This window comes from Lampetra planeri, chromosome 33 (assembly GCF_965212315.1).
Source record: "Lampetra planeri chromosome 33, kcLamPlan1.2.h2, whole genome shotgun sequence".
Lineage (NCBI taxonomy): Eukaryota > Metazoa > Chordata > Hyperoartia > Petromyzontiformes > Petromyzontidae > Lampetra > Lampetra planeri.
This window is the reverse complement of record NC_136139.1, coordinates 3,627,786-3,641,096: the sequence shown is the minus strand read 5'-3', so window position 1 is coordinate 3,641,096 and position 13,311 is coordinate 3,627,786. Positions and strand designations below refer to the sequence as shown.

The 13,311-nt window shown below is 46.1% G+C and overlaps 1 protein-coding gene across 1 annotated transcript in view; it reads left to right on the top strand.

The window, feature by feature from the left end:
• Positions 1-7,106, top strand: part of LOC144729618 (kinesin-like protein KIF26B) — a 122,692-nt gene extending 115,586 nt beyond the window's left edge. Inside the window, exons 13-14 of the mRNA XM_078610015.1 lie at positions 48-201; positions 873-7,106. Of these exons, the coding sequence (XP_078466141.1) occupies positions 48-201; positions 873-1,012 (294 nt within the window). The 3' untranslated portion in view covers positions 1,013-7,106. The remainder of the gene's footprint in view (positions 1-47; positions 202-872) is intronic.
• The last annotated feature ends 6,205 nt before the right edge of the window (positions 7,107-13,311 follow it).

Genomic DNA, 13,311 nt, shown 5'->3' with positions numbered 1-13,311 from the left:
CTAAGATGTATGAACCCGCTCCCTGATGGCCTCCTTGGGCCTCGCAGGCCGGCCTGCAGGACCCAGAGTGCAAGCTGCGCCTGCTGGAGGGGCGGCAGCGCGTGGCGGAGGAGCTGCGGGCTCGGCACGGCCTCCTCCTGGGCGAGCTCACCCACGCCAAGCGCCTGCTCATGCTGGACCCGCTGCAGTGGAACGACGAGTGTACGGAGTTCACACGCTCGCACACGCACGCGCGCGCACGCACACGTCCGTTCACGCACACGCAGACGCACGTGTCCATTCGCACGCTCGCGCATGATGAGTGTACGGAGATCACACGCTCGCTCACTCACTCACTCACTCGCACGAAAAAAAGCTAAGACAAAGATCCCCAGTATAGCCTGTGACAGCAAGTGCTGTTAGCGAGCGCTTATAAAGGCCGGCACGGCAGACGAGGGGGTGGGCGGCCAGCACCGCGCCCGGCCGCCTTTGTGTCCCCAGTGGCGATGTTTACACACAACACCAGGTACTCATTTGAGGCTGAGTCGACCTAGGGGCGGCCCATGACTGCTTCAGATAACCGTCGCTGGTGTTTTCCGTGAACGGGAATCGAACTCGGGTCGCCGGGTTCGTAGCACAGCGCGCTAACAATGCCACTCCCCATGTGTGCATACACGCATCCACCCGTTTGCACAGCACCAAACCGTGAAAACCTCACGCGGCAGCGTACGGCCAGTGGTTGAGTTTGCAAGGCTGATGTATCGAGTGCGTTTCCGGGATCCCGTGCAGGATGTGCTCGACGCGCATGAGCACCGTTGCGAGTGTTTTTGTTCACATTTTGTCATCGCCGTCGTTGTTGTTGTTGTTGTTCCCCTCCGGTCGGTGCGCTGCAGTCGACATCGAGGAGAGCTTGGAAAGCTGCACCCTCGAGTACCTGGAGGCTCTGGAGTGGAAGACGGCGCGACTGCAAGACCGCCTCGACCTGTGCCGCGCCAAGATCATGATGGTCACCTGCTTCGACGTCACTTCGTGACGCTCGGCGGCAGATGTCGGCGGCGCACGACGCAACTTTTGTTTCTTTACGTGACAACTCTTGCCTCGTTCTCCGGCGCCTCCTCCTCCTCTCGTCTTCGTCCTCTCAATTGCTCCGGATCGTCCGCATCACAACCGACCCCGCCGACGGGAGCTCGCGGGGCAATCGACGCTGAACCGCGTGTGCGCGTGCGCGTTGCGGCAAGGTATTTGAAGCCTGTTTTTTGGTAAAATGGTGTCGTGAATGCCAGAGACGCTGCGGGTGGAGAGCACTCGACTCGCAACCTGAAGCTTCAAGTCCCCGTCCGGCGATCGATGAAGCTTTCATCGGTGGAACGTCAGCCAGCGAGCTTCCTGCGTAGAGACCGGCACCCGCCATGGGAATGTGGAATTCCCCATCACTGGTTCAGGCCTGCCAACAGAGATGAGCACATCTCAATTGCTCACGTGGGCAGGAGGACACTCTTGACTTTTGACGACTGTCTATGCCTATACAGCATATCATTCTCATCAGCCATATACCAATTATTGCCTTGTGGCAGTTTGGCCAATGGTGAATACCGTTTGCTCAGTGGACATGTGTTTAACCCCAGCAAGCATTCAGACTGAAACCATTGCTGTTAATTTTCAGTGAAATCTACACTTTTTTTGCGTTTCGTTTGCAAAACCTTTTCATGACCCCCCCCCCCTCCTCACCCCCTCTCGAACGTACACTGTGTAACGTAAGATTGGCGGCCTGTAGGCATCTAATGGACTTTGTGGCCCGCCGCTTAAATGAGCAGCCCAAAGAGCTTTTTTTTTTTAGGCCTTTATTTTATTTGAGACTTTACGAAAGCAGTCGGCGGAACCCGCCGCATGCAGCACTTCTTCCACGCACCAGGCCCGGCCACACGGAGGACGGCACGGGACATGCGCATCGGACTTGCTGTGCGCGGCCTCTCTTTGGGTTCAATCGCAGCAGGGCGGCCACTTTCACCGCGGCGGGCCCAAACCCACACGGCGTCATGCCGAGGGTGTGCGGGATTGAAATGGACGAGTCGAGCAAATTTTTATCGGATCGGTTTTTTCGGAAACGGCGGCATCGGCCGTCGTCGTGGCACCGTGCTAAATCGTAGATGTCATCTTTTTTACTTTACTTCCCCGTGTCCTTTGCGCACGCACAGAAGCGCAATTTTTGGAACTGCGATAGTACCATACTGTACGTGAGTAACAACGAGACACTCGACCTGAACGTGAGGAGAATTTTTTGCCGTTTGCGTTTTTTACGTGGGGGGGGGGAGGGCGGTGGGGCAGCAGATTTGAGCGCTGCACGAGACCGGAAAATATGAGGAACCGCACGTGCACGTACGTGCGTGCGCGCGCGCGTGTGTGTGGTCACTCGCCAAGAGAAGCTGAGCAAATCGTCGTTCGCTGCTCGGAAAAAAATACGGCGATGCACAACCCGCCAAAACCACTCTGAGGAAATTGCCTTTTTCGTTTCAAAATGTGACTGTGGAATCCCTTTGAATCTCACTGACACGGCGTTCCACTGTGATGTCCTCTATACAATGCATGCTGCGGTGACCGTTCCCTCCGTAAACTCCTCCTGGGGGGGCGGGGGGGGAAGGCGATGGCTGGCGCAGGTCCGAATTTTGTCGCGGATTTGAGGGGGCCCCACGATGGATTGTTCCCACTCGGGCAACTTGGAATTCCAAGACGCCTCCAGAACTCGCACGCAGCGACAAGCGGTGTTAGGTGAGCCGCAGACCTGCGAAGCGCGAGAGAGTTTGAAGCATTTTGACGACACTCACGCGGTTTATGAAGACCGGATAAGTGCGGTGAACGTGCTGTACACATCAATGTTTCTAGTTTGTGAAAATACAGCGTAGGCATGCAGCACACACACACACACGGACGATAGTTGGGCTTCTATAACATACTGTTACACCAAGCATCGATGTGAAGATGTTTTTTTCTCGTTTATTTTAGACATGCGTAGTTCGCAATTGTCAACACAACGGCAATTTTTTTCTTTTATTTTTTTTGTTCAAATATGTTTTGCACACGTAATATTAACGCAATCACATCGTATATTTGCTAAATTAATGTAAATATGCACACACAATGTAATTTATTAATAACAGACTAATCTTCAACGCCCATATATTGCGTGCGTGCGTGTGTGCGCTGCATGAATATCAAGGCCATGCCTGCATTGCATATTTGTATTAACATTTCTGAAATCAGGAAAGTATTTATTTAGGATACATCAAGTGCCTTATACAATTTGTTTCAAGAGTAAGAAAGTTATCATGTTTCTGTGTAAGGTGCTACAACAACAAAAACAACAACTAAAATACACACACCAGCACACCCGACAGATAATGTGTTGCCAACTCGTACGTTTAATAATTCTCAATTATTTTGCGTCATCCTCTTACATTAATTCACGGCAAACTTTCACACAGAGCCAGTTGAATGCTCCCAGTTCCACTCTCGCAACAACAAAAAGAAAACATGAGCACAGTGAAACAAATGTGGTGTTTGTTGTTGTTTCGAGTCACGGTCTGTAACCGCCTTCTTTTTTAATTAGCAATAAATTTTGTATTGCAACGCGCAAGCCCAACACTTTTATACTTTTACACTTTATATACAAATACAGCACAGGGTGATCGTCAAGTCCCTCCCTGTTTTTTTTTTAACTACCTTATCTCCACAAACAAATGAATGTTGTTACACATTTGAAATACTTGCACACTTCGTGACACCGCTCACGGATCTTCTACTTCTGCGCTTCAACTCGAAGTCCTTCATCTAGCTCGTACGTTCGTAACCCGGGATTTGCAATATCGCCAAAACGTTCTTTTTCAACGCCAATTTAAATGTTTTTTGTTTAGCCGCAGCCCTTTATCCTCCCGTTCAGTTATTCTGCGTTTCATATTCTTAGGTTTTTTCGGTAAAGTCACGTAGGTAAAAAATTTAAATTAAAATTAATGAAAGTAAAATAAAAATGACGACATTTCGGAGGCAACACAAGCTTCCGTCTTCAAGTGGAACCGTCACAGTACGATTGCTGTATCAAATCTAGAATCTTCTGCGTTTGCTTGGGCTTGGCTGTCCGGCGACTTTGGACTGATTAGATGCCCGTTCAACGCTGTTAATGTCGTTATCGTACGGCCTTGAAAGCTAAACTTCCAGAGCTCCCTTGCACCCCCGACGCGATTTCTTTAAACGTAATCGTCCATGCTCGTAATGTCCTCTCAGATTACGCCTCGCCTAACAACAACAAACAAAAAACATTAAATGGGCAATCTATTGGGTTATTATCTGTATTGACAGTACATATTGTTTGTTAAATATAGGAGTCAAAGACTCAGGGAGTGACTTCACAATTTCCCTGTATGTAAGCTTATCAACGGCACTTCTTCGAATTGTTCCATTAATCTTTTCAAGTTGTTTTTGGCTGCCTTGTCTCTGACACGTATCACGACACGAGCTTGCTATAAACTTGGGCCTGCCATAGGTTGTTTCCCGACGCTGAGTAAACGTTTGTTCACACGTACCTACTTTCTCCATACCTCACGTGAACTGGCTCGGATGTCCAATTACCGATAACCCAGAAAGGGAATGCAATCTTTAAACACATATATACTGTTCATTACATCTGCATGTATATATCTACACACATGGGGCTTCAAAAAAACGTTAACACTTCTGAGAATTTGCAACAATACCACAATAAATGTGACCTCCGGGCTTTGGAGCCCACCTGGAAAAGATTCCAGGCATTTGTTGACAACGATGGCGAACAAGTGGAGACTCTTTGACTTTTTGAAGCTATTAACGTACATTTTTGTATCATGCTACAGTGTATTATCTGCTTTATTCCCATTAAAAAAGATAGTTCTATATAAGTGTTAACATTTTTTTGAAGCACCCTACATACACACGATGGTGTAGAATTACGGGGTGGTGCAGTGCAGCAACAACAACAACAACAACAAAGATGGTGAGGAATTGTTGTCTTTGGATGGATGTTGTTCTGGTGGCTTATTCAGCAGTGTTGGTGTCATGTCAAGATGCACGTGGCAGCTTTTTTTTTTTATTTCCCACTGATAAAGGGCACCGCGTTTGTCCTGTTATGGCCGTTGGGCACGGTTTGATAATCACAGCACCTGGTTCCAGACGAGTGTCGCTGAAACCCCCGAGGTCTTTTTGAGTGCGTCATTTTCGTCCATGCGTTGTCATTGGTTCAGGCTCAATCGCGGGTGTGCAAAAACAACACGGCACGCGTAAATTGCTTGTTCACCGTGCCACTGGAACCGGTTTTCAAAATTTTTTCAAGACTTTTCACACATTAATTGACCAAATAAGTTTTTTTCAGTCCTTTATTTTCTTGGTTCTACGAAAAAAACTTTGGGTATTTATCAAATTTGAATTACGCGATTCATTCACAGCCAGACATTTTTGTATTTCAGCACCAAAGCTGCCTCCCAATGCTGTCGGTTACCTGTAGATGTTTACGTGAACAAATATTCACCATTAATTTGCTCCCCCCCCCCTCCTGAAGACGAACCAGAGACCATGCAAGCAAATAACAATTGGTTGAAATGGCACGAAACACACCTGAGAACTTTTGAGGAGAGGTCATTTTTGATCATCACTGCCAAGCACAAACTTGGCAGACATCATCATCATCATTTGTGTTTCATTCTCTTCATTTTATCATGCACCGTTCTATTCTAAAAAGGCGGTTGAACGTGTGATACATTGTCGGCCATTGTGCTCGCGCTCTCTGATGTCGTTCCAGACAAAACAATTTGGCTTCCATCTTTACACCGGTGCATTGACGATAGACGAAACACGAAGATGGTCCAAGGACGTAACGTGATATTTTTTTGGTTGATGGGAGGGGATTCATTACGGAAGGCGTGAAAAGTGGGGAATATCTGTGATCTGCCACCTCAACTCCAAACCAACTGCAGGTGGGCCCGTCCTATCTCCTCGTGTTGCCCCACGGATGCATTGCTCGGTGAAGCTAAAATGCTTCTTTGGAGACATCGCAGCCACTGACATTCTGTCCATCACACGATCCATTTGGAGATGTTCTTGCTTGCTACAGCAAGTGTAACCTCTTTAATGCCATACCTCTTGTGCTTTTACAATTAGCGCTGACAGACAATAATTCGTAGTAACACGGCACTCTCTGTCCATAAACTGCGGGATGAAGGCCTTCCTCTATGCCATGTCGGTCATGGGGGTTGTTTCGCCATACTTCACCGCGCAGGTCGATGTTTGGTTTGTGAAGGTGGGGGAGGAAGTGTCACGTGCGGGCTGGCAGTGGCCAGGAATCAAACTCAGGCCGCCAGGTTCATGGTGGTGCGCTAATCGCTGCACCACCACTCGCAACTGCGGACGCATACAAATGAGTACATTTTAAAGGGTGATATAGATGCATTGCCCCTGATTATATAAAAAAAACAATGCTTAAAAGGGACATTTTGATATTGAGTGATATTAAGCATTTTTCTATGCAGTTGAAAGTATTTTGTTAATGGTCTGTGTAAGTGGGCACAATTATGTGTTGATAATTATTGTTTAACTTGTGTTGCTGTGCAGGACGCCCTAAAAGTAAGATATTAGGAAAGACTGTAAACTTATTACGTTGTTATTTTTGTATGCGTATAAAATGTGTCAAATCGAAACATTGATAAAAAAATTTGGTTACAAATACTTTGTAACTTTCTGCTGACAGTAATGCAAAAAACGAAGTTGTGTATTTACAGAACGTGTACAATTTCCAGACGTGGCTTCCATCGTTTGCCAGCAAATGCAACAGTTTAAATGGACATTCATTGTGATACAATCATGTTTTCTGTTTGTTTGTAAATTGCATGAAAAATAGCATTTAAATACAGCCGTAGAGTAAAAAACGAATGGGAGACAGAATTGTATAGTTAAAAAAAACACACATACACAAGAAGATAAAGGTACATTAAACAAAAAATGACTTGTATTATAAGTAATCTTTATTGCAACGGTGTAATATTTTATATCTATTTTTGAAATGTCATTCATTTTTGGAAAACCAATAAAGATGTTACATTTTGATAATACACCGATCCTTTTGACTTTGTGTGCGTACTGAACGAAAAACACATCTAGAAACACGGTGTAAGACCATGTGTATGGGTTGTCTGATGCTATGATGCCAATTATTGACAATTATTTTCATCCACAAAAGCCTCACTGAGTCGTTAAGGCTGTTTTTTTCTTTTCAGGATGGCCCTCTGGATTGGGATAATTGGGCCAATTTCGCGGCAGTGATGAGTGTTTGGACTGTGAGAGTCTAATGAAGTAGATGGGACCCCAAACCCCCCTCCTCCACACACAAACGTGGAGAGTAACACTCTATCCCACCATCCCCTGGCCACCTCGTAGGCCAATCTGTAATACCTGGTATTCCCAGAAAAATCTACCATCCAGCTACCAAAGCAGGCTCAACCGTGCTTACCCTCTGAGATATCGTGAGGTCGGCCACATTTAAAAGGGGATTTGGTCACGCTCTTGTATTTTGCGAGTTCACATCGCGGTCAGGGGTCAATGCATCCAATCATCGTTCCCTCCACGGTCAACATAGTGACTACCACTCCATGGAAGGCAACAAACAGTTGTCACCGTGGAGAATCTATCTTCTGCTATGAGAATGTGGAATTTGTTTGAGCGGCTCAAGGCTGCCCGATGCCACCACATTTTGCGTATAAGCAGGGAGATGTTTGCACTTGATAAGACAGCAATAATAACAATTATATCCAGCTCGCGTTTTAGCTTGTAGACGAGCCTCAACAAATGTTCCTTAAAAGTGAACATCATTTTTGACTAGTATGGCTGTCGTGATCTCATCGCTCAGGCCATAAACAAATGCCCTACCTTTGCAATGCATTTTGGTGAAAAAATTATCCTTCGACATTTTTTGTACTATAATTTGGAATAGCGACACGATGAATTCACCATTTGCGTGTTTACCAGGCTCATTTACTCTCTCCACTAAACACTGCACCAGTGGTCACAGACGAAGTAGTCTGTGGAACACACCAGCGATCTGCAAGATCTTGTGATATGGTCCGTGAAACTGTTTCAAATACTAGGATTTTATTTTTCAAACAAACACCAGCTTGGCAGCGTATATACTTAAATATATACTTAAATATACGCTGCCAAGCTTGGTGGTGTTCATTCAGACGCTGTCTTTCCGACAGACCTGTTCTTCACCTGAGGACGGCTGCTTGCGTTGTGGCCGAAACGTCGTGAGAATTGTATTTTATTATGTTTTATTTTTATTATTTTATTATTTCCCTTCTACGTGACTTTACCGAAAGAACCAAGAAGATAGTGTACATTCCTTTTCCATCGCCACCGCTGGGTGAAGGCCTCCCTGCACCATTCTCCGTCACGTGGGTTGTTTGCCCATACTTTAACATGCTGGTCATTGCCGGTGGAAGAGGCCGGGTGGTTGGGGTGGCAGGGATCGTTCAAATATTGCCACCTATATTAGCTATGGCTATGAGTCAAACTGAAACCACCGATTTTGTAGCGTGGTGCTCTAGCCACTACGCCACGCCGCCCCTGTGTATAATTAAAGCATATACATACATGAATGGGAAATTACATTGTCAGTGCACATACACGCTCGTAATTACAATTTACACTTCTATAGCGGCTTTCACCCGAAGGTCACCAGGCACTGTACAAAACATACAGTGTTACATTGTTTTCAATACGTTACCCATAAAATGCTCAATGTCATCTTTAGCAATTCGTGTTATAATAATAATTAAAATGTCTCATGTGCGTTTCATCCTAGGATTCCAATGCGCAATGCATGAAAAGCAGCAAACAAAAACCGAACCAGGGGCGACCGCCCAAACTAAAGAGGGAAGGCCACTTTAAAGAGATGGGGGTTTTCAAAGCAGACTTAAATATATCTGCCGACTCTGCCTGATTTCGATTGGCAAGGCGTTCCATAGCCTGGGTGCGACGCTAACAAAAGCCGCGGAATTAAAACACCACCGTCGTCGTCGTGATCCTCGTTCCCATGTGTACACTGCATGTGCACATTGTCACCTACGCAAGGGGACACGTGTCCTTAATTTGAAACGGGATCTTTTGAACGCAGCGTCCAAGCTGATGCCTATTCTAAATCCCAATACCCCCCCTCCACCATCCACTACCCAGGGACTCTCCCTTTGGAGGCTGCCTCTGCCACTCGATAAATCATGCAAACTCCGATCGATATCTTTGGCAAGAGTCCCCAGGGACCCGTCAAACCTGCTCCCCTCCCCACGCAAATCGTTTAACTTGCGCAGAACAGGGGGGGAGGTGGGTTGTGAGAGGGGAGGAAAGTCCTCCCGCAGCCCGGGCGGGCTCCGTGTGGTTTTGTTCCACGTGGTTTTTTTGTGCTTTGCTCTTTGTGTTGTTGTAGTTGTACATGATGTGTACCGCAGCATTCATCAGCGCCGCTGTTTGCTCCGTGCAGCTTCAGAGGGGCCTGTTCGTGATCCTTTAACGGGTAAGGGGATCCGGCTGACGTGAGGGTTTTCTTTTTGTTACGGCTACCAGTGTCGCCACAGAGCGAATGGGGGAGTGCACGCGACAACAATGTTGTTGTTGTTGTTGCTGCTGCTGTTATTTGTTTACTCGGTAAGTATATTCCGGCTGTGATAACGGGGTTGTGTTGTCACGAGTCCTGAGAAGTGTCCATCTGGACATTCCCACGGCCATCAAATTTGACACTGGAATATGATTTCATGACAAAACGACTCCCGAGAAACCCTGCGACAGAAAGAAATGTCAATTGCATGTCGGTTTTGACATGCGTTTCATTAACTTTAGTCCTGATGAGTTAAATTAATCGACGACAACAAACCCCGACACTGTATGTGGGCGGATACAATTAGCATGATACGTTTAAGAAACCAGCCTAATCATAGGTGCGTGCCCTGATTCAATCGCAGGATCTCGGCAATAGCTGGCCAGCCCAGCGCATACCGGCCCACGAGATAACGGAGCCACCTCGCCTTCATCCACAAACACAGACATCGATTCGTGTTTCTAAAACTTTGTTTTCCCCTCCACACCACTATCCAACCATCTAAAGTGCAGAGCCTCCTCTACTTAGCAGCATTCGACTTACGAACAGACCCCTGGAACCTAATTTGTTCGTAAGTAGAGGAGTAACCCTGTACATCCGACCATTGTATTCCTCTCTGAGAACCCTGTTCCTCCTCATTTGGCTACATATTCTTAGGTTTTTTCGGAAAAGTCACGTAGGTAAAAAATTAAAATTAATAAAAGTAAAATAAAATAAAAAATAAAATAAAAATCACGACGTTTCGGAGGCAACACAAGCTTCCGTCTTCAGGTGGAACCGTCACAGCCCTACAGCTGTATCAAGTAAGCTGCATTTGACTGTCAATGACGAGAAATGACTTCCTTTGTGTTTTAAATAATTTAGTTAGCTTTTAAGTGGGTTTTTTTGGAGCTGGGGTGGGGGGTAGGTCTTGACTCTGCCACGTGATGGTTTGCACTTCTTAATGACCTAATTGATTTTTTTTTAGATTTCTTTTGAGAAACCATCGGAACCCGATGAAACTATTACTGATGAGATCCTCTGATCCATTTTTTTCATCTGTTGTATTATGTGTGTATGTACGTATTCATTAGGAAGCCACTGGAGCTATGCACTTTTAAATCCAGATTTAATACTCATTGATTTAAAGCAGCTTTTTGTGTTTAGTTTGGTGTCTGTCCCCCACACGTCTAATTAGCACGGTTGGCTAGGTAGGGTGCGTAAGAAGTTCAGCATACATACATCTGTTGTATAATGTGTGTAAAGGGTTGAACAGTATGTCCACATTCAAGTGAGCCTAGTGCAGTCCTCGTCTCTAATCGTAGCCCAAAGCCAGTGGTGGAAATGCCACATTCTTGTTATAGCAGGAACCAATTGGTCACGCTCTCTGCATAGGAAATTTCACTAAAGTGGTACTTATTGTAAAAATCCACAGTGAGACGATGGGCTCAGTCAATTGCTGACCCTGATGTCAACTTCACCCGTCCGAATGAATCAAGCTTTTCCGCTAAAAGTTGCCAGAAAGCATCCTTCCAGATCATGCACGGGGTAAAAGCTCGAGGTAAAGGTGCAGCCCTGCAATTTCTTTCTCACGCCACTGCTCGCGGAAGGGGATTGCACGAGAAGGCGCTCCTAGGGAACCGAACCCCACTCGAGGGTATGCGGTTTCCTCTTCCACCCCGGCCAGATGTCTTGATAGAGGTAGGAGTAGCCATCGTGCTGAAAAAAAACTATTTTTTATGTTACTAGGTAAATCCCACTGGCTTTTACAAAAGATAGCTCAATGAAGTGGCTGATCGTGTGCACATTTCGAGCAGACACATACTCTAAATGCACGTTGATTCTGAATGTGGAGGGGAAAACCAGAGGACACGGAGAAAAATCCACGCAACCACGAGTATAACATGCCAAACTCTCAAACATATAGGCGTTCAGGGTCGGGATTGAACCCATGAACCTCCTGCATACCAGGCGATGGAGTTAACATCTCACCACCGCGGCGCCCCAACTACTCACAACCTACCGATAGACTGCCCGATCTGTACTGCTGGTGTGCAACATAATAGTAGAGATTATTTGATAAACTACACGGAGCCGCGCACGAACATTTGTGTTCATATTTGCAGGCATTGAACATACAACCACGTGCACGCCTGAAAATAGAGGCAACGGTTCATAGCGTGGTGCATTTTAAATGATGCGGCAAACATTATTAGATTAAGGTTAAAAATTAACCGAGAATTCTAAATGCGCATTAGTGTCACATTGTATGAAAATTACTGTAAATACACAGCAGCGTTAGTTTCGTGCCGCAGCACTGGGATTGAAGAGAAATATATGCAACAATTAATGCACGCATCATTTTTTTTTCTTCCCTGAAAAATTGTATTTCATTTCTCCAGAAAATGTGTGCGCGCAGCTGCGAGGCGATATTCAGGATGTGGTGATTATGATGATGCACGTAATAAGGTGACGTGTTGGTCTTGGATGTGCTGGTTTGTCTTTGGCTTGGGTCTCTGGATACTACGGTGTACGTGAATGTCATTTTAAGATTGTACATTTTGTGGATTTGCTCTCCGACACACCGGTGTGCTGTACTAGTAACGAATTGGCACGTTCTGTTTATGTGACAAAACTTACTAGTTGGCTGTGTCGGGTGGTGGCGGGTTTAACGACACATTTATATTTATCTGATCTAACCCCCCCCAAAAACTTCTGTTACGTATAATTGTCATTGAATATGTGTGCACACTGAATTGTATACACTCCACATGCATTTATTCGCATGTGCACTTGCACGCACGTAATAATGTACAGCTCCTTCTCAATCTCGCACTGACCGGTGTGGTGAAGTATGGTCAAATGCCCCCCACGACTCACATGGCATGGGGGGGGGGGACCCCGCTGACGTACGTGTTAGTCGTCTTCTTCTTCTTCTTTCGTACAGCTGCTGATGTCGATGCAAAGCAACGACTACAATTTCACTTTTAGGTGGTGAAGCTCAGATATAACCGCGTCAGGGGCAGCGTATACGTGAGATGTCTCTGTCGTGTTTGTGGATCGGGGGCATTGCGTCGTTCTATGTTGTTGTGCGGTCTGTTCTGGATGAGCACAGTCGCACATTTGCAGAGTTTATAATTCATTTATTTTCCTTTTGTGCATCAGGTATCTGCATCTGCACATGATTTATACCGAAGCTTCGTGGAAGATCAAACCAAGGGATATTTTGTACGGTCAATTAGCCCCCACGACTCACGTGGCAGATTTTCAGAGAAAATGTGCGGTGGCATAGTCGTTGGCACACTGCGTTACACTATTGGCAAATGTGAGCGTGATTCCCCAGCCGTACGGATGAGCGGCAAATAAAATATCTGAAATGATCCCAAGGCCTCCCCGAAGTTGTTTCAGCCAGGAATAAGTGCACGCTCCAGTGTATCAACATCAGGACTGGGTGTGGTGCAGATAACAAGGTCCCATTGTTCGTGCATTTACTGGCCCGACGAGGAGCTCGCTAACGGCACGTAATCCTCTGGGTCTACAGGGCTAAACGAGAGGTAGTCGTCTTTGCGTGCGTGGGGGATCGGGAGAGGTGGTGGGCAAGGGGGTGGCCGAGATGCGTGCGGCAATATGCACAAAGAATTCTTAGCGGCTCATTAGAAAAAAATTAAACGGCGTTAAATATACGTTGCGAG